The sequence below is a fragment of the Lissotriton helveticus genome, chromosome 4_1, assembly GCF_964261635.1.
Source record: "Lissotriton helveticus chromosome 4_1, aLisHel1.1, whole genome shotgun sequence".
Lineage (NCBI taxonomy): Eukaryota > Metazoa > Chordata > Amphibia > Caudata > Salamandridae > Lissotriton > Lissotriton helveticus.
The window spans coordinates 448117051-448139134 of record NC_136063.1 but is presented as its reverse complement, the minus strand read 5'-3'; the positions used below and the strand labels follow the sequence as shown (position 1 = coordinate 448139134).

The window sequence follows — 22084 nt, the reverse complement described above, 5'->3', positions numbered from 1 at the left end:
TGCTCGCGGTCCTCAACATCAAGTTGGCGACCTCGAGCAAGCAAAATCAACATCCCGGCGAGACTTTTTCATCGTTCGCGATCAGCGAAATCAAGTTGTCGATCGCGAGCGTGGAAAATATACCTCACAGCGAGATTCTCAACGCGGGGAGGTCAGGTTTCTCATTGCGTTGAGAAAGTTGCCGCTCGAGTACAAACCTACTCGAGCAGCAGAAAACGACCGCTTGTACTGTGCAAGATGCCGTTTGCAATGATTGCATAGTGCAGACTAGCATCCGGCACTGTGCAATCAGTGCGAACAGCATTTTTCCAACCGCACTACGCAGTTCGCGTGGCTACGCGTAGCTCGCGTAGTGCGAGGTGCACTTCGCTTAGCTACGCGTATCGCCACTAATCAAACTACTCCCAGGGTTAGTCAGGGTAGGGAAGTTTTTGTTGTAGTGAATTGGCCGGAGGCTTACGGTGTATGCAGCGACCTGCGCGGAATGCCCCGTGTTGTATCCTCAGAATGGCTGATGAGGAGAGGTGTGGGCCGCCCCCTTCGGCAGATGCAGTCCGGCCCATGCTCCATACTCTAGGCACGGTGGGTTGTGGAGAACTCCTGCGGCCTCAAGTGTTTGAAGAGGCGTGGGTCAGCATGTCTCAGCCCATGCGTTTAGCAGCAATCAGCGTGGCAGCCTTGGTCATGGCCTGCCTCCCTGAGGGGGAGGCAGGCCGGCCTAAGGTAGGCTCACGTGGGAGGGGGAGGGGCAGGAGGCACAGCGTGAGCAGGGGAAGACGACGCCTCAGTCTCCCAACTCGCTTAGAAAAAAATTAGTTGCCTGGCCCCAGTTGTGCAGTAGAGGTTTCGGGCGGGCCGGGGCTCATCAGTGCAGATCTGCAGGGTGAGAGCCTGGGGCCAAACAAGCACAAGGCAGTGCAACAGTCAGAAAGAAGGGAAAAGGGGCACATGAGGACCACAACCTTTCCCTATTGTTGAAAGACACATTTGGTGACACTAATGGGGCAGGGGGCCAAGGGCCTGCCCTTAGAAAATTAAAAAGTGCTGTTGTGGCCAATCAGGACAAGGACATGGGACCTCAGTGCGAAATGTGCACTGACACAGTTAGGATCCACAACCCCACAGTACAGGAGGCACCAAAGAGTAGGTGGGCGAATGTCGATATTGAGGCACAGATCATGAAGCAGTGCTACCTGGTCCAAGAAACGGAGGCGGGCTGGCTGGTATTCTGTGAGGCCCGGGAGATGGACGTATAGCATGTCAGAAGTCAGAGAAGGGGAAGGTCAGGGCTTTAGGAGATGGGTTTGGGTCCCAGCTAGTGGATGCCAAGGGGAAGACACCACAGTGGCTATTGAGACCCAAGGGGATGGTGATGCACAGGACCAAGGGGGAGGCGTGGGAGCATGGTCCGCAGCAGACACCGACAGAAGGTGGGTGTTGCTAGAGCGGCGCACTACGGCCTTGAGTCGCTGGCAAGAAGGCACAGGGGTCCGTGGCAGCCAACCCTACACCAAGGGAGTGGACGCGAAATGACATGACTGTCAGAGATGGCTTTTGGTGCGGAAAGGATGGCGGTGAGAGTGGAGAGCAAAAGGAGCGGGTGGTAGGCGATGAGTATGCAGTTGAGAATGAGTGGCTGCTGGATTATGAGAGTGATGAGTGGAAAGAAGGGGAATTGCGGGAGGCTAATGGGGTAGTCATGCATGGCATGCAACACGTTCTCCAGTTCATGTTTTACAGTAGTCAAGAGAGGATGCTAAACAAGTCAAAGGAAAGGAGAAGAGCGACAAAGGGGAACTTGTAGCGACAAGATGGCAGACTGAGCCATTACCTTCAGGTACGGGTGAATGGCGGTCAGTTTGGGAAAGTAATAACTGACAAAAAGGCATTGCGTAAACGTGAGAGTGGGAAGAAACATAAGGATAAACAAAGGCGGCCATCGGATGGCTCCTCAGAGTCAGATAAAGACAGTATGGATTCAAACGATAACAAGCATAAAAATAAGTTGCCTCACATGGGCCTAGTGATGCCTTTAGGGTCTCATTTGTCTGAGAAGACAAAGAATAGAATAAGGAGGCACGAATACATAGATGTATTCAAACTATTAGACAGGGATATACAAGCCAAAGAAGGGTCAAAAGAGGAAGAGTGGGGGCTTACGAGGTGGCCGAGAGTGACGTTCAGTATGGAGAACTGGACGTCAGCTTTTCTTATATAGGCCAGTAATTACTGTGAGAAACATGGGGACAGGGCGATAGTGCTTTTAAAATATATGGATAGAATTAGGAAGGCCCAAATGCATTTCGGTGGTTTCGCCTAGCTCAGCTACGATGAGGAGTTCAGGGCATTGGTGAGCCTGAATCCAGACAAACCTTGGGGTGAACTGGACTCCGAGCTGTGGAAGCAGTGGATGTCATCCACGCAGTCAACGGCATCCACACATACAGCTAGCGGTCTTCCAGTCACGTATTGGCTCTTTCAGCCGAAGCCCACTCCACAAGCTAGCTGGAACCGATGCTGGGGCATGCTGGAATTACAGTAAGGGCTATTGTTCCAAGCACCCAGGTAAATTCAAACATGAGTGCATGAAATGTGGAGGTTGGCACCCCATCACCCAGTGCTTCACACTGGCCACCCCGTCGGAACAGTGGAGGGGGGCATGAGGGAAGAAAAAGCAGGGTCCACACCGACCCCAAAACCACCCTCAGAGGAACGCTCGTCTACCGACCCCCCGGACCCTGGGCACAGTTCATCGACTCCATCGCCGACCTCGCCAGCACCCAAGCACTCGCATCCATGGACTACATCCTCCTCGGGGACCTGAACTTCCACCTCGAGAACAACAACAATGCCAACTCCGCCACGCTGATCGACAACCTCGCCAACCTCGGCCTCAGACAACTCATCACCATACCCACCCACGCCACGGGCCACACGCTCAACCCCGTCTTCTCCACGGGCACCCACGTAGCCTTCGACCACACCACCGAACTCCACTGGACTGACCATCCCTTCATCCATTTTACCTTCAAGAAACCCACCATGCACCACCGCAACAAATAGCTGCCCCGCCGCTGCTGGAGCAAAGTCACCGAAGACCAGCTGACCACCACCCTTGCCCAGAACCCACCCACTGACACCACTGACCCAGACGCCGCCACCCGCAAACTCAGACAGTGGATCAACGACTGTGCCAACACCCTCGCCCCGCTCAAGAAACCCTCCAACAGCCACACCAGCAAGAAAGCCACCTGGTTCACCGTAGAGCTCCAGACCTCCAAACGTGCATGCCGGAAGCTGGATAAGAAATGGCTCCACACAGCCCACAAGGACGCCACCAGCAGACACCACCACCTCATCAGACTTGCCAAGAGAGCTTCCTTCAAAGCCCGCCGGGATAACAACGCACACGACAGCAAAGAGCTCTTCAGCATCATGAAGGAACTCTCCAACCCCAGCGCCAACACCAACAACATCCCGCCCTCACAAGAACTGTGCGATGCACTGGCCACCTTCTTCCACCGCAAGATCACTGACATCCATGACACCTTCATCACCACGTCCGCCCCGACCACGCCAGACTCCACCCCCCTGCGAACACCACATGCACCAACCGCCTGACCTCTTGAGCCAACGTCAACGACGACGAGACACGCAAGGTCATGAACTCCATCCACTCAGGCTCACCATCAGACTCCTGCCCACACCACGTATTCAGCAAAGCAGACGCAGCCATCGCACCCCAACTACGGAGGGTCATCAACATCTCCCTCGAGACAGCGACATTCCCGAAAATCTGGAAGCACGCCGACATCAGCGCTCTCCTCAAAAAGCCCAAGGCGGATCGATCCCAAGGACCTAAAAAACGTCCGGCCCATCTCCCTGCTCCCGTTACCGGCGAAGGTCATCGAGAAAATCGTCAACATGCAACTGGACCACCACCTCGAGGACAACAACATCCTAGACCTGTCCCAGTCCGGATTCAGACAGAACCACAGCACCGAGACAGCCCTCATCGCCGCCACAGAGGACATCAGGCGCCAACTAGACAACGGCGAAACATCAGCCCTCATCCTCCTGGACCTGTCAGCCGCCTTCGACACGGTCTGCCACCACACACTAAAAACACGCCTCCAAGAAGCCGGAATCCAAGAGAAGGCCCTGAACTGGACCACGTCCTTCCTCGCCGGCAGAACCCAGAGCGTCCGACTCCCCCCCTTCTGCTCCGCAGCCACCGACATCACCTGCGGCGTACCCCAGGGCTCATCCCTCACCCCGACGCTGTTCAACCTCTACATGGCCCCCCTCGCACAATTGGCCCACCAGCACGACCTCAACATCATATCCTATGCCAACGACACCCAGCTTATCCTCTCACTCACCAAGGACCCGCACACCGCCAAAACCAACCTCCACGAGGGAATAAAAGCTGTCACCGACTGGATGCAGAACAGCCGTCTGAAGCTGAACTCGGACAAGATAGAGGTGCACATCCTCGGACCCACCCCCTCAGCCTGGGACGACTCCTGGTGGCCGACCATGCTGGGAATAGCACCAACACCCACCAACCATGTCGAAGCAGGTCAACGCCATCTCCTCCTCCTGCTACAACACCCTCCACATGCTCCGCAGGATCTACAAGTGGATCCCTACCGAAACAAGAAGAACGGTGACACAGGCCCTCGTCAGCAGCAGGCTGGACTACGGCAACGCTTTCTATGCAGGAATCCCGGCCACACACCTGTGACGACTACAACGCATCCAAAACACCTCCGCCTGACTGATCCTCAACGTCCCCCGCCACAGCCACAACCACCCTCACCTGAGAGACCTACACTGGCTCCTCGTCGACAAGAGGATCACCTCCAAGCTCCTCACCCACGCACACAAAGCACTCCACAACACCGGACTAGTCTACCTCAGTAGCAGACTCAGCTTCTACACACCCACCCGCCAGCTCCGTTCCGCCAGCCTCGCCCTCGCCATTGTCCCCCGCATCCAACGAACGACCACCGGCGGCAGAGCCTTCTCCTTCCTCGCCGCCAAGACCTGGAACACCCTCCCTACCCACCTGCGGCAGACCCAAGACCTGCTCCCCTTCAGAAGACTCCTCAAGACCTGGCTCTTCGAGCAGTAGCGGCACCCCGTCCTCTCAGCGCCTTGTGACCCTCACTGGTAAGTAGTGCGCTTTACAAGTACACTGATTGATTGATTGATTGGTAACCCTGGGACAAAAGGCAACTACTCCCATTAGGCTGAAAGCTTTGAGGCCCTCGCCTGTATCCACGAAGGGAGAAGGCATTGGGGCTTGAATGGGGTTTAGTGAGGGTATTCAAACCGGATATCAAGGTCCTAGGAGGCAGAGATGGGCTGACAATTTGCGATCAGCCAAAGAATTCCCAGAAGTAGTTGCACAGAAATTGGAAAAGGTAGTGACGTTGGGGAGAACAGCAGGTCCATATGTGTTTTGGCCTATGGCAGATTTGATAGTCTCCACCCTCGGTGTTGTACCTAAGAAAACAGAGGGGGAGTTCCAGCTCATTCACCACTTGTCATGGTCAGAGGGTGAATAAGTGAATGATTGCATTGTGGACGTGGATTCCAAGGTTTTGTATGCGTCGGTGGACAATGCAATGGCCCTAATGAGGAGATGTGGGCGGTGGGCGGAATTGGCGAAGTGTGACATCAAGTCAGCATTTCAGTTACTTCCCATACATCCTGAGGATTTTCAGTTTTTGGGCATGCAATTTGATGGATGAATATATGTGGACAAGGTTTTGCCGATGGGCTGCGCCATTTCGTGTGCACTGTTTGAGGCGTTTAGCACTTTCTTGCAGTGGGTTTTTACTAGATCCAGTGGCCACAGACAGGTGTCGCACTATTCGGATGATTTCCTCTTTGTGGGCAAGGAGAACTCAGGTGAGTGCCAGTCAGCACTGCAACATTTTCAGCAAATGGCTCATGCTTTTATAGTGCAATTGGCACCTGAAAAAACAGAAGGCCCAAAGGTAGTGTTGACATTCTTGGGAATCGAGTTGAGCACAGTTGCGATGGTGGCATGGTTACCTCAGGCCAAGGTGAATGAGATGCAAGCTTTTCTGCTGGAAGTGATATGTGAAAGAAAGATTGAGATGAGGAAAGTGTAGAAACTTCTGGGATACCTACATATTACATGCAGATTGGTGCGAGCGGGGCGAACATTTTATCAACTGGGCATGGCCATGTCTGTGGCGACTTTGCTGCACCACAGGGTCAGGATTTCTACGGCAGTCAGGGCAGACCTATGCTTATGGAGGACCTTTTTAGCTGATTTTAATGGGGTGCCCATGAAGTTTTTGGACAACAATGCAGTTTGGCAAATCCAGATTTTCTCTGATGCGGCGGGTGCACATGGTTTTGTGCTTTTCTGGGATGGTTATTGGTGTGCAGAGTGCTGGCTGGATCACTGGGTGTGTCAAGGGTGCAGCATTGCCTTTTTGGAATTCTTCCCTTTGATTGTGGCGCTACATCTGTGGAGAGATGATCTGGCAAACAGATTGGTTCTGTTCCACGTAGATAACATGTCTGTGATCAACCTGGTTAACAGATAGCCAGGGATCTGAGAGTGCTGAAGCTGCTGTGTTTTTTCATGCTGAGGTGTTTGTGTTTGAATACTGTGTTTAGAGACCGTCACTTCCCGGGTGCCCAGAATGACATTGTGAATGCTTTATCTCATTCGCAGTGGCAGCGATTCCGATCACTGGTGCCTGAAGCGGACGCAGTCAAGACGCTGCTACCGGTCGAGATTTGGCAGCTGGACGAATGAGGGTCATCAATTTGGTGGAGGGAGCTTTAGCGGCATCCACAAGGAAAAACTATAGGCTGGCGTGGACTGATTTCTGGGCCTTTGAAGAGAATGTGCCGCAGTGCTGGGATCGTGATCCTGAGGAGATAAAGAAGAGAGTGTTGCGTTTTGTCCTTTTTTGCATCGACAAAGATCTCTTTTTATGGCAAGCTGCTTTATGGGTATGACCCTACCAGGAACGAGATTTTCAGTCGAATGCTGAAAGGTTGGGGAAATTGAGGGAAGGGAGAAGTTTGGCTCCAAAGGAGGCCATTACATTTGATTTGTTGGAAGAGTTACTGGCAGTCATTCCGGGGTGTTGTTATGACAAGTTCAAGTTAGCCATTTTTAGGCTCTGCATGGTGTGAATGTTTTTCAGTGCTTTTCGAGTTTCTAAATTGTTGTGGTCGGAAAAGACACCAGGGTTACAGGTGGGTAATGTACAATTGGACACGGTTTGGGGATATGGTTGAGTCATTCCAAGACAGATCAACAGAGCAGGGGGAAGTGTGTTTGGCTGAATGAAGGAGGGTTGTTTTAGGTGCGCCCGGTTCGAGAATGGGAAAATTTCATGAGGTGGCCTGGATGCATTTTTGAGAGTATATTTTGTCATCAGAATGGGAGGCCTATGTTGGTATCACAGTTATTGGCGGTGATGTGAATGGGCCTTTGCTGGCTGGGCAGGGATGCATTGGCCTTCGGGACTCATTCCTTAGAATAGGGGCAGCAACGAAAGCAGCAGGCCTGGGGTGGGGTTGAGACAGTATTGGCAGGATAGGTAGGTGGCGATCTCGCTGTTGTGAGCATCACATGAGGAAAACGATCATAAAAAAGTGCATGTAGCCGGAGCTCAGGATAATGATGTTTCTCTTTTTAACGCAGGATGTGTGAACGGTCCAGGGGCCAAGACGGTGACCTGGATCATGGGACATTCTCTGGTTCATTGGGCATCCAAATATGTGGTCCAGCAAATTTATGGTACGAATATGGGTCTGCAGAGCAGCTGGCATGAGGTGCTTTGATGGGGAAAAAGCGGAATGCATTAGGGAAACTTGCTGCTGTGTTTGGTAAGCTTGTATCGCAGAGAGGTTGCCCGGACATGCTGCTGATCCATTTGGGGAAAATGATTTGGTGAGGTTATCCGGTTTGACTCTTTTACAACATATGCAGAGGGATCTTGAGGCCATCAAGAGGAATGTTTCCAGAACTTGCATCATATGGACAGAGTTTGTGCCACGTCGCAGTTGGCGGGGGGCAATTCATCATAGGGCAATGGACAAGGCTCGTAGAAAACTAAATAGAGCAATGAGAGTATTTTGTGAAGGTCTGGGGATTACGGGATCTCGCATGTGGGGATTCACAAACAGGAGGTGTGCCTCTTTCGGGATGATGGAGGGCATTTGTCGAGTATGGAAAATGCTTATTACATGATGGAGCTAAGAGACACTGTGAGTGCCCTGTGGAATGAGAGCATATGGCGTAAGTGAGATCAGCCGTGAATGGTTTGTAGGAGAAGTGGAAAGGTATGGGGGGGGCAGAAAACGACCCTTCAGGGTTTATTCTGGGTGGCGAAACTCTTGAGGGCTTAAAAGTCACATGCAGGCTCTTACACACCCTCGGTGGGGGGAAGTTCAGCGAAGGCGGTACCTTGTCGGGAAATAAAGGAATGAGAAAGGATGGTTGGGGTTTGAATGTTGCTCTGAGAGGTGATTGGACGGGTGTAGTTGTAACCATGCCCTAATAAAGTTGGCCTTTTACACTACCCATGGGTAATGGAATGTTTATTGTTGCACGATGGCGGTCCCCGTGAAAGGAAGACGCAGTCTAGTCTTCCTCCTGGGGTATTCGTGCTGTAAACACAGGACATGGTTGGGGATAGGTTTTTCTGGGGGGAAGAAGTTGGTCAATTAGGGACATAAAAGGGACCGGAAAGGCGTTAATGGTCTCTTCTGGTCTCTGTGCATCACCAGGGGGATACGGCATTTTGACCGGCCTCCGCCCGAGCGGTTTTGCTTTCCTGACGGACGGAGGAGGTTTGTTCCATTTCCTACAAGCGCACAGTTCCATTTTCATCACTGTCCCGGCGTCTGACCATTTGTGCATATCGGCAGTGTATCTCCTTAAACAGGTTGTGCCCATGTTTCCTGAAGTTGCACTGAGGAGCCCAACCTCTTTTCGACTCCATTCTCAGGATTTTAGCAGCACTGCTCTGAAACCTTATCGCGTTTTCTTATCTGACCGTCCTTAGCACCATTTAATCTTTGCGGTCTCTATCAGGCATTTCCTTTTTTTACAAAGCCGCTTGTGTTTTGTTGTACCAGCTTGCCTGGCCAGGAGCTCAGGCCCCATCCCACGGCCTCTTCCTTGGATTCACCCACCCTGAGGAAGGTGAGACCCACACTGGGTCGAACACCGAAACGAGCGTCGGCGTTGTTACATTTTTATGGACCACATAAAGTTTATGACCAATGCTTCTGGTTGCCTCTATAGCGTAACTTGCATTTGAAGGCTGATGGTACTTATGGTGTTACTCTGAAAAAGGACCTATGTACCTACAAAATACCACCATTTATGTTATTGTCTCTTGGTTATTTCTGTTCATTTAACCATGTATTGCCTTCGATGTTTTGAATATGGCTGGAGTCCTGAGTTTTAGGACCTATGTGTATGTGTGGTTATGAATTTGTTGGTTTGAATGATTGAGTGAGTGTGGTTTTGGGTTGTGATCGTTTTTCCTTTTTACTGTCTATTTAAACATGTGAACCAACTATTAATATATTTTGATATATTTTGATTGTGGAATGCTTTTGTTAATAGGCCAGCTTTTTGGGTGTCTATAGATCTGCGATGTATAGCGCAAGTTAAATAATATAGGTAGAGAATTTTTGTAGGAGTAGTCTGATTATTTCCCCTTTTTTTCTTTACCTCTATTCGATTTTAGGGGCCCCTCTGTTTGAGTGGTGCATCACCGGGGCGAATCAGGGTAGGGAAGTTTTTGTTGTCCACCCAGCCACCCTACCATAAGAAAGGGTCAAGAGAGTGTACGCATTGGGGTGGTGCGAAGTTGGTTGCATGCCAAGTGTAGGATGGGTTGCAAGTTTTGGTCAGTGGGGCGGAACTCTTGGGGACTGAAAAGTCACACGCGGGATCTTACACACCTTCGGGGGGAGGGGGAACAGTGCGTGCAGTACCTTGTCGGGTAACAATGGAATGATAAAGGATGGTTGGGGTTTGAATGTTGCTCTGAGAGGTGATTGAACGGGTGATAATGGTGGGGGATCGTGGTTTTAAGTTATAAGTTGCTGTTTAATTTTAATAAAGTATTAATATGCAACCATGTCCTAATAAAATTGGCCTTTTACACTACCCACGGGTTATGGAATGTTTATTGTTGCATGATTAAAGAAGATTTTATCAACACTGCATGGTGATGAGTTTTGGGATTTACCAGAAGTAACAGATTGTGGCTGGACAGTACCTTTACGGCATCGGTGACAAGAGAAAGAAGCATCCACTCTGAGCAAAGGTGCTAGAGCAGTTCACGCTGTTGGAGGCCTCCAGCATGAGCAGGGGTGAAGGATTGATTCACGCTATCGGAGTGGGAGTGTGAATAGAAGCCCAGGTTAGATGTGCAGGATATCTAACCTGGGCTTCTATTGGAATTCTATAACACATATTAGCAAGCCCATTATCGCCGTTTTAGCTGCAGTTTCCTGCCGCTAAAACTGCGATAATTTTAACGAGGTTCTTACTAATATGCCCCACAGTCCTTAACTACATTCAATACTCCTTTTGGTGCCTATAAATTCCTATGTTTGCTGTTTGGCTTAGCCTCAGCACCCTCAGTTTTTGATAAGATAATGTTTAAGCTTTTTGGGAAGAGTAAGGATGTGATGACATACCAAGATGACATACTAGTATTCACCGAAGATTAAGAGAATGACGTTTTGGGTTTGTTGCTAGAGCATGGGATTATGGTGAAGACAGAGAAATGCTGGTTTGTGGTGTCAGAAGTGCAATATCTGGGACAAGTACTATCAAGGGAAGGAATCAAACCTAAAAGCAATTTCGTGAATGCCATTGAAATAAGTCGAGAACCTGTGAACAGAGAACAGATAAGGTCCTTTTTTGGGATGTGCAAATATGATTCCCAATTCATAGACAATTTTGCTCTACAACCTCAGAAAATTGTTGCTGAAAGATGAGAAATATTAGTGGGGTGTCAGAACCCGTGAGGCATTTGAAAACCTGAAAAAAATTGACAATAGAAGGCCCTGCACTTACTGTATTCAGGGATAATATAGAGTCGGTAGTAACCGTTGATGCCAGTTGCATAGGACTGGGTGCTGTTCTCACTCAGCTTGCAGATGGTAAACAAAAGGCAACAGCATTCGCTTTGAGATGCCTGTCGTAAGCAGAAAGCAACTGCAGCATAATTGAAAGCAAAGCCTTGGCGTGTATATGGGCCACCAAACATTTCTCAACATACTTGTGGGGAAATACTTTTTTGCTTCTAACTGATCCCAATCCCCCATTATATTTGTTATCAGAAAATAACTTACATTGAGTCAGTACCAGGCTAGTCAGATGGCTTACAAGAAATATGAGTTCAACTTTGAAGTTATACACGTTTCCAGGGCAAAGAATGTCAGAGGTAATTTCCTTTCCAGGTGTCCAGGAGACATTAGTAATAAGGATCCCAGAGATAAAGATATAAGATATTGAATGCATGATAGGAAGGGTTGATGGTATCGTTATTGCAAGAAGTTTAATTACGCTTCAGGAGTGGAATTCGTATTCGTAAAATGATGTGGGTCAGATAGCTCTATATCACCATTGGTTGGCCTCGAGATAGGAATGTTAGCAGAGTTTTCAAACCTTTCTTCAAGGTCAAAGACAAACTCTCAGTAGAGGGCAATTTAGCATTGAGCGGATATTTGTTGATATTTCCAGCAGAGTTGAGGACGGGATTGGTGAACTTGGCACACCAAGGCCATGTAGTGTTGACACCAAAAAGAGGGTGTGGATGTATTATTGGTTGCCCGGGTTTGATGATGAGATCGAGGTATTTCTGGGAAATTGCACTGACTATAGTGAGGCTGATAAGTCATTACGTGTATTCAAGACTCCGTTATGCCCTGTGGCAGGGCCGGACTGGGAAACAAAACCGGCCCTGGCAAAGTGCTCGGTCGGCCCCCCCGCCTCCCCCTGGGGGAGGGAGGGGATGCCACCAAGCTCTTTACCAGGGCCGCTTTTCCGCCGAATTTGTTACAGGGACGATTTTGCAGCTTTGCTGCAAAAACGGCCCTGTCACAAAAACGGCCCCCAGGGGCCCAAAAACGGCCCCACCCTTGCGGCCGACCGGGAAATTGCCCGGTGCCCGCAACTGCCAGTCCGGGCCTGCCCTGTGGAGATTCCCAAGGAACACTAGGAAAAACTAGGGGGCCCATTAGCATGGTGGGCGGATCGGTGCCGCCCGGCCAGCGGTGGCGAACCGCCAGCCAAAAACACCCCCCGGATGACTTTTTACCCCCGCCACATTACATTTTGTTCAATACCCCTGCCACATTACATGACGGGGTTACCGCGGCAGATGGAAAGACCGTCCGCCACTTTTACGCCAGTAGGCAATCGTTACCGGGTGGAAAAGGCCTGCAATATGGTGGCGGTGCCTTGCAGGTGCCGCCATCCATATTATGATGTTGGAGATTTAATGCCTTTCCATGGAAAGGCATGCAGGGTTTACTTTGAGGGCCCGTTGCGGGGGAGTAGGGGGCTGGGGGGATGCACTTGGGGGTACCCCTGGTACCCCCCTACATTGGCATACACAAGGTGGCAGGCACCGCGCGGTGCCTGTCACGTTGTGCATGCCAATGCACAACATGCATTTACAACATTGTGACGGGTGCTGCTCACAGCACCGCCCGCCACAATGTTGTATATGCGGGATGCGACCACCACGGTGGCGGTCGCATCCTAATTGGTGGTGTGGGAAAGCAGCACCACTGACAGCCGGTCCCAGCACCACTAGGGTGGCGGGCGGACTGTGGTCCTAATGAATCCCCTAGTGTGGACTTTAACGGACCAATTTATAGCTTGCCAGCAAACATGAAGTATGCTTTGGTGGAGGTGCATTATTTTTCCAGATGGGTAGAGTGCAGATTTATGAGGAAGCCTAACACTCATGCAGTTGTTTTATTTTTGTCCAGTTTGTTCAGAAGTGATGGAGAGAGCCACAAGAAGTTGGCTCTATAAAACACACAAAAAATACAGATAATGGGGTTCAGTACAAGTCCCATTACATGCTGAGTGAACAAAATGTTGACGGAGAGTAGTCAGATCCCTGTGTCATCTGGGGTTAATGTAATGAATGCAGTTCAGGAAATGCTGTGGAGCTATTGCAACACACCACTTGCTACTACAGGGTTGTCCCTGCTTGTACTGCTGAGGGGTAGGCATTTGTTGCCAAATTGTCACCTAACTTGGTGTTAGGGACAACAGCTGTGGATAAAAGGTTACCAGAGTTGATTGTTGTGCATTGCAGAGTGGAAGACATTCAGGAAAAAGCAACTTTGAACTGTGTGAGAGATGTATATTTCCAAGTGGGGGATGTGGTTAAAATTAAACAGCCCTCAAGTTAAAAAAATAATGAATCCACGTTTTTTGTAGCCACACAGCTAGTGAAAATGTCTAAACATGCACTTTTGGTGCAAAATGGGACTTGATGGAGCAAGCAGAGTGCTGCAATTGTCAGGAAAAGGTATGAGTCGCAATCACATATGATTGGAAAGTATGAGTCTGCAATAGACAACCCGGGTTATGTTCAAGTCCCTAGCTCGGGGCTACCACCTCAAGGAGGAGGAGATCCACAAGGATATGGTGCACTTCAAACCACTAATGTGGACACGCCTGTTGTCCTAGATGGGAGTGGAGACAACATTAATGATAGTCTTTCAACAGGAGTTGATGAGGTGGTCAATGTTTGTGAGAGAAGAGGCAGGAGAGCCCTACGTCATCCAAGGACTTTGCAGGATTATATGTTGGACTAAAATCTAGGTAATTACAGAAACCTACTGTGAAGCATTTTAATATATATATATATACTCCACCAAGTCACGCCCCAGTGGGCGTATGCATGCAAGGCATGCTGGTACTTGGAGTTCCCCGTGAGTTTACCCCCTGGGTGCCGCCAGTAATCCAAATAAAAGCCCCAGTGGGTTCGGAGGGAGCTGAAAAACACTGCTGTGCTGATTTGTAAATGTCCCAACAACACGGCTATCCCTGGTTCCAGCGTGTTTGATTTTGCAAACACAGGATCTGCACCTCGCAGCAGGGTGTCTTCGCGACCGAGCCAGCCGCAACAAAATACATCCAAACAGGTTCCCCAATATGAAGACGCCACTAACCAGGGTGTATTAACATTTTTAATTGCATATTTCAGCTTCACAGAGTCATAGTCTCCCACCAATTTCATCACAAGCCCAACGCGTTTCAAGCACTTCTGTGCTCTTGTTCACGGGCGAAATGGAGAAGAGTAATGGCAGTCCTTCAATAGGGAACAACTGATAACTCCACCAAGTCACGCCCCAGTGGGCGTATGCATGCAAGGCATGCTGGTACTTGGAGTTCCCAGTGGGAATATATATATTGGCCGGTCAAATCCAAACAACAAAGGTGAAGACTCCTGCCCAGCGCTTGCAAACTTGCTCCAAATAAAGCATTATTGAAACCTACCTGTGAGGCTTCTCTACATTGGGCAACCTTTGTTGTTTGGATTTGACCGGCCACCCCGGGTCGGGGAGAAGCCCTGCCATTAACATGTGGACCCGTGCTGTTTCTAGGGAGGCAGCACCTGAAGGGAGGAAGGCTGTGCGGTGAAGTAACACGGTGCAGGACGCTGTGATTGGAAGCCTTCCCAACCCACTGTGACTTTCATTTTTGGATCCATTTCGCTGCTGCAAATGAACTCACTGGTGCAGACAATTGTGAACTACTGCTACCAGAATGCTTGAGGGGCGTCAACGCTCGTTTAGCATGACGGAGCAGTTAAAAAGATATGATGACCAGCAACAGCGAATCACTTTTGCCTCTGAAGAAGTGCGCCTAGCGCACGAAACGCGTCAGGCATCTTGAATTTACAGGTGAAGACTCCTGCCCAGCGCTTGCAAACTTGCTCCTAATAAAGCACTATTGAAACCTACCTGTGAGGCTTCTCTACATTGTGCAACCTCTGTTGTTTGGATATATATCTATATATATATATATATATATACACATATATATATATATATATATATATATATATATATATATATATATATATATATATACATATATATATAGAGAGAGAGATATATATATATATATAGAGATATATGCATAAGCTTCTCTCTTCTTCGAAAAAGAAAGGGGGGCACAGCAGGTCTCCAGGGATCCATTTATTCGAGTTCACTGGCATGACGCGTTTCGGCGATACCCTCTTCAGATGCCTCTGATGTTGCAAAGTTCAATTTACTTTTATTTATGTTGCCCCTCCCCCTAAAGTAGCGTGGGGAACACCTGCACCAATCTAGTCAAAGAGCACTTAGCTGTTTCTTCGGTGTGGACTGCAGATCCCATCATGCAGTTTGTTCGCTGTTACTGAGAGTGTTTCTTACAGCCTGATTCTCTGCTTCCCTCGGATGTGGGGCGGTCTGGGTCGGGCCACTGTCCCAGATCACTATAGATATATATATATATAACCTCTCCCTGCAGTTCTTCCGACCTCCTCCACCAGACAAATGTACACGCGCTGCTGAGCAAGGATGAGCCAGAACTCCAGGAATTTAGAAATTTTGTGTTTTTTAGACTGGCTGATGCGTTTTGCCCTTTCTGGTCTTTGTCAAAGCTGCTATAGCGGCCGCTAGTCAGCCAGTCTAATAAAAGAATATTTCAAGATTCCTGAAGTGCAGGCTCAGTTTAAAAATATATATATATATTTTTTTTTTATTTTAGAAATTTGTAAATAGGTGTTATGTTGTGTCTTTTTCTGTGTAGAGAAAAAACATTTTTTTCTTTAATATATTTTAGACACTCATATATTGCTGCTCTGTAATGTAAAATGTGTTGTGGTTATATTTATAACAATTTTAATTATTTAGATACAACTCATTTTGCACTGATAGATCCTTTCCAAACCACTGTTGACAGTTACAGTATGTTGTCTAGTTCTATGCGCCATGTGATATGCTCAGCCAGGAAGTCACTATTTAAACACTTTAATTGTATTTGGAGGGTCATGTGAACAAGGCTGCAGTGACGCAGCCGAAACGCGTCATGCTGGAGACAAACGGAGAAATAAAGCACTGAAAATCAGAATTTATCACGCTATTGTGGTCTGTACATGAGTTTGCTGCGGTGCATTTGCTGTAGTTCAGGATTGTTGGTGGAATATATATATATATATATACATACATACATACACCAAAAACACTCTTTTCAAAAGAAAATTCCTGTCCGCACTCACAGCTCCGTCCTCTTTGCCAAAAGTGAATTCGCCAATACTCCAATGTAGTGCAAATTCAGGGTGCTTTTATTAATCACAGCAAGTCAACACAACCCTACGCATTTCGGTCTCAGTCGAGACCTTGCTCACAGGGATACAAAATACACAAAGCTATTCATCATTACTGCCATATTTAACCATGTGACAACACGTCTCGTGTCAAGCGAGAAGGGGTTGGAGCCCAAGTCTGGCATGTGGCATATGCCATGACATATGCCACAGTATGCCACATTTTGTGTCTATGTTGTTTGAGGTATAATTGCGTTATAAACCCCCTTAAGTGCTAGTGGAATATTTTTAAGATATATCTTCCATCTGGATTAAATTAAAAAAAAACATAATTTAAAAATCGATTTTCCCCAGCTGGGGTTTGAACCCTTGTCAAAAAACACTCATAGACCCTGTGAACTGCCCCTGTACCATCTGTTGTGCATAGATTTTTGCAGCCCAAAGCCTTTGTGTCTTTCAAAAAGGGTGATGTCCCTTTTCTCTTTCCATGATGGTTTTCTTTCAGCATGTCACAAATCTACACTTGATTTTCGTTATTTATAAACAAAGAGCCCTTCCTTCCTCCCATTCTGGCACTTGGCCCATGCATTTACTTTTCTTACACAACCATTCCCAAAGTCTCATTCCACAAATGAAGGGATTTATTTCGTGGCAAACTTGGCCCCCCCTTTCAAGTGCCAGTGCATGTCACAAATCTCTGACATGCACTGGCTTGAATAAAAACCATTTGCAATGCAATAGGTCTCGCATTCACGCACGTTTGAGCTATTGGCATTGTAAATGACAATGCCTTTTATTTATGTTTTACAAAGCGAAACATAGATAAAAGGCATTGTCATTTACAATGCCAATAGCTCAAACTCGCGTGAATGTGAGACCTATTGCACTGCAAATGCTTGTTTTTAGAGCGCTGTGCTTTTCACGAGCGCTACTGCCTACATGTTAACAGTAGTCCACATATAAGGTCCCAAAGGTGAGACCTATTGGCTATGCCAATGCTTGTGCTGCATATGCTTGCAATAAGAAATCAAAAAATATGTAGCCATCGCACAAGCTTGTCATGGCATAGTGTTTGAATGCTGAACTGCAATAACATCGTCAGCCAGACTCTTCAAAGACAGAAGTAATGATGAATTATTATTGTATGGGGGGCTCGACCGAGCTTATTGGCCATGTGTGATGCTTTGAAACTATCCTTGTGAAAGAATACTACAGGAGCCACTCAAAAGCAAGTGAAACGATATCCACTTACATGATGTGGAAGACTAACCGCCTATTCAGTGGAGCCTTCTCATTTAAAGTTCAGCAGAGAGATAGTCAACAGTTCTCTTTCCAGTTATATGTAAAACGCTCTGTTGCCCGTGTGGCTGGGTCTGCGCTATATAAATACCATCATTAACAGCCGTAGGCTGCAAAACAGGGATGAGCTGCGAGTGATCACATAGACGGTGTCAGCGAGTCCGCACTCTTCTCATCAGCACCCTGGTTAGCCACGTTGGGCATAACGTGTTTAAAGGCAGTTTTCACCACTTTAGGAAGGAGGATTCAGGCGGTTTATGGTCCTGGGCTATCAGAGCCGCACTGCAGTGTGGTGATCTTGTTCATTGACTCTCAAGAGCCCCCTAAGTAATGCCAATCCATGTAAAAAATGTGTGGCATGCTGTGGCACATGGGAAGAAGGAAAAGTGTGGTGTAAAAACGATTGTGTGTAGTATACTTAATCATGGTTATATATGGTGCACTGGTCATTACTGAGAGAAAAGCATATGTTTTTACAAGGGTTCTAACCTCACCAGGAGAAATTTGTTTTTTTAATATTTCCCTTAATTTTTCTACTTTACTGAAATGAAAGATGTCCCTTTTTTAAATCCCCCATAATAGTGTATAGGGAGATTTGTGGCCTTTTTAGTCTAGCCAGTGCACGTCAGACATTTTTTACATGCTGTGGCATGTGGAAGAGGGGCAAGGTTTGCTATGAAAGAAATCCCTTAATTTGTGGAATGAGAGTTTGGGAATGGTTGTGTAAGAAACCTAAATGCATGGGCCAAGTGCCAGAATGGGAGGAAGGAAGGGCTCTTTGTCTATAAATAACGAAAATCAAGTGTAGATTTGTGACATGCTGGAAGAAAACCATCATGGAAAGAGAAAAGGGACATCACCCTTTTTGAAAGATACAAAGGCTTTGGGCTGAAAAAGTCAATGCAGAACAGATGGTACAGGGGCAGTTCACAGGGTCTATGAGTGTTTTTTGACCAGGGTTCAAACCCCAGCTGGGGAAAATCGATTTTTGAATTATTAAAAAAAAAAAATCAATTTTACCCAAATGAAAGATTCCCTTTTGTAAATCACCCCTAGCAGTGTCTGTGAGATTTGTGTCCTTTTTAGTGAAGCCAGTGCATGTCAGAGATTTGTGACATGCACTGGCATGTGGAAGGGGGGCAGGTTTGCTATGAAACAAATCCCTTAATTTGTGGAATGAGACTTTGGGAAAGGTTGTGTAAGAAAAGTAAATGCATGGGCCAAGTGCCAGAATGGGAGGAAGGATGGGCTCTTTGTCTATAAATAATGAAAATCAAGTGTAGATTTGTGACATGCTGGAAGAAAACCAGCATGGAAAGAGTGTCTTTTTGAAAGACACAAAGGCTTTGGGCTGAGCAAATCAATGCAGAACAGATGGTACAGGGGCAGTTCACAGGGTCTATGAGTGTTTTTTGACCAGGGTTCAAACCTCAGCTGGGGAAAGTCTATTTTTATATTGTTTTTCTTTTTTTAAACAATTTATTTGTTTTAGCAGAGTGAAAGATAGTCATTTGGAAATCCACAACTGATAATCATAAAAGACCAAGTAAAAAATCTGCGGCATATGTCACATCAGCTGTGGCATATGCCACATGACAGAGTGACACGTGTCACATGCCAGGAATGGGCTCCAACCCTTACTGTGTCAAGCCCCAGTGCTGATTGGTATTCGTAGTCATACCTTTTCCCTACTTTGTGGATTTTGGACACAACCTAGGATTGAGTTTTTCCATAAAAAAGAGAGAATGCTCAATGCATTTATACAATATAAACATGATTGTGTTAATAACGTTAATAATGACACGATTGTATTTCATTTAAATAGTACAGAAATGTAACGAAAACAAAATTGTTATTCAACCCAAATTTAAATATAAAATTTAAAATATGACGACCTCAGCATCGAACCCTGAATCCGTCCTTTGATTTGGGGCGCCTCACTGCCTCGTACTATTGTAGACACCTCTAATGGGGCGTCTCATTTTACCAACATCGTTTTACTTTCATGTTGCACGATTATTCTTCCTTTCAGTGGGCCTGTTCATCTTACATCCTCCAAATTCTTCGTTACCTGGGTTTTATTAAATATAAAACGAGCCTAACTAAACTTATCAGACATGTATCCATTGGTTGTTGTTATATTAGCATCTACAATGCAATTATGTCCTTATTCATTGCAATAAACACCGGGAAGAATTTTGAGCTGCTACACAACACGGGAATGCGTGTGTTAGAGATTTTTTCGGAAATGGTAAAGAAATTTTCATTATTGAGCTGGAGTGCGCAACGTGGATTCTGTGGTGGAGACATGGTGAATGGATATATTTATATTGAGATATATATATATATATATATATATATATATATATATATATATATATATATATATATATATATATATATATATATATATATATATATATTTTCATTCATTTGAGTTCTTACACATATTTGTATGTGTTGGGTCGTGTAGGAAAATAGTCATGTTGGGTTGGGTTAGGGGGAAGACGTGTTATTTTTATATAATGTTTTGTATAGAAAACTATGTTGAGTGTTCCTTGGTGGGTGTTCCAGATCTTATCAGGCTCACCCGTATGCTGTTAGTTTTCTATAAAAAATGAAAGACAATTTTAGCAACAGTGCTTGTTCCCGCTAATTTATGTCAGCACACAACATTTTTGCAGATTTTTTTAAATGTAGGGGACTGCCTGCCTGCCTCGCTTTGCAATCTCTGCCAATCCCACTGTATCTCTGACATGACTATCACATTACATCGCTCTTTTTAATTTTTTTTTCCCATAGTTAATCAGTTCCTCAAAATCATTGATCAAACTTACCAACTCTGAAACGTTCCCTCACCACTGCCTTGTATATGCTCTGGTTAAACACGGGGGCGTTGTCATTGGCGTCTTCCACAAAGACATTAATGGAGGACGGGCCTTCTATCACTGCATTGCTTGAATCAATTGCATGCACCTGTGGGGGAAAAAGAGGGCTTAGATAACAAAGGTATATGGTGTTCGAAGATATTGGTGCCCCTGTAGAAACAGGCAATCGTACTCTCGTTCGCATAGCATAGAAAGACTTTGTTGTACCATAAAACAAGTTCAATCTTAAAGTTCTAGCATTGAGTGGAGTACTCTAATCATTTGAATGACCATTTTCGAGATATAACAGATGTATTGAACTATTGTATCAACAGGCCATCAATGGTTCTGAGGTATAACTTTGGTTCTCCTACAAAACTTCAATTGAGGATGGGTTGTCTTGCGCCCAAAGCTTGCTGGGTTCAGCTGAGGTTCATTTCCTGCACCTGGAGTGCTGAGGAGTACAAGGGCGCTGAGTAGATTTGACGACGTCAGTAGTGAAGGTGATATGAGAATTTACTAGTACTATATTTTACGATGACCTTTTGTAATATCACCGGTGGCATCATGCATGAGAGCACGAAGAGTGCATTGATGCAGTTCTAACTGTGCATCTCTTCCCAACTGGCTAAATGTAGTCGTTTTTAGGTTTTGTCCATAAGCATAAAGTCCCTCAATAGATTCCTTGTAGTGAAAATGTCGGTGTTATTTTTAAAACATGGGCTATTTTGCTTTCTGGGTCAACAACCACAACTTTACATTTTTTTGTGTTATTTTTCTTTTGTTTTATAAAGTTTCCAGAACTTCTTGGGTATTGGTTTTCAGCCATGCCCAGTAAGTTGTGGCCACAGGGAATGACTTCTGACCTGCTCAGTTAATCTTAGCCCGAGAAATTTTCCTGATTTTATCAGGACCATGCAGATCCCCCTAAACACTGTCATATACACTCTTCATTATAGTATTATATTGGTATTATGGGTATGTGCCAGCGGTGGGCATGTACATGCAGGACTTAAGGGAACCAAGTAGGTGGATTGCTGGGCACACACTGTGGAGTGTGTATCACAGCACCTATAATGTTCCTATCTGGCAACATTATCCCACTTTAAAAAGCTCAGTTAACTGGTAGCATCTATACCTACAGACGTTATATGAACCCAGGAAATGGCGGTGAAGTAACAAGTGTATTCACATGATTTGGAGTGAACGAGTGGCACAACAACGGGCAGTAAGGCTGAGCATAGTATTCAATTGGATATAGCAACTGTCAACTAATTTCTCTGGATAAGAATCAAGAGATAAAGGCCCAGATGTAGGTAATAGCAAATTACCGAATGGTAAATATCGAATTTTACCGATTCGGTATTTACAATTCAGTAATTGCTATGAAGGTAAAAAATTCGGTAAAAATACCGAATCAGTAAGATTCGGTAATTACCGATTCGGTAATTACCGATTCAGTAATTACCAAATCGGTATTTGCCATTGATTCCTATGGGCCTTGAAGCCCATAGGATTCAATAGCAAATACAGATTCGGTAA

The 22084-nt window shown here is 46.5% G+C and overlaps 1 protein-coding gene across 1 annotated transcript in view; it reads right to left on the bottom strand.

The window, feature by feature from the left end:
• The window catches only part of CDH17 (cadherin 17), a 408277-nt gene that overhangs the window by 263349 nt on the left and 122844 nt on the right, over nt 1-22084 (bottom strand). The window contains exon 5 of the mRNA XM_078687034.1: nt 20513-20651. Coding sequence (XP_078543160.1) covers nt 20513-20651 — 139 coding nt within the window. The remainder of the gene's footprint in view (nt 1-20512; nt 20652-22084) is intronic.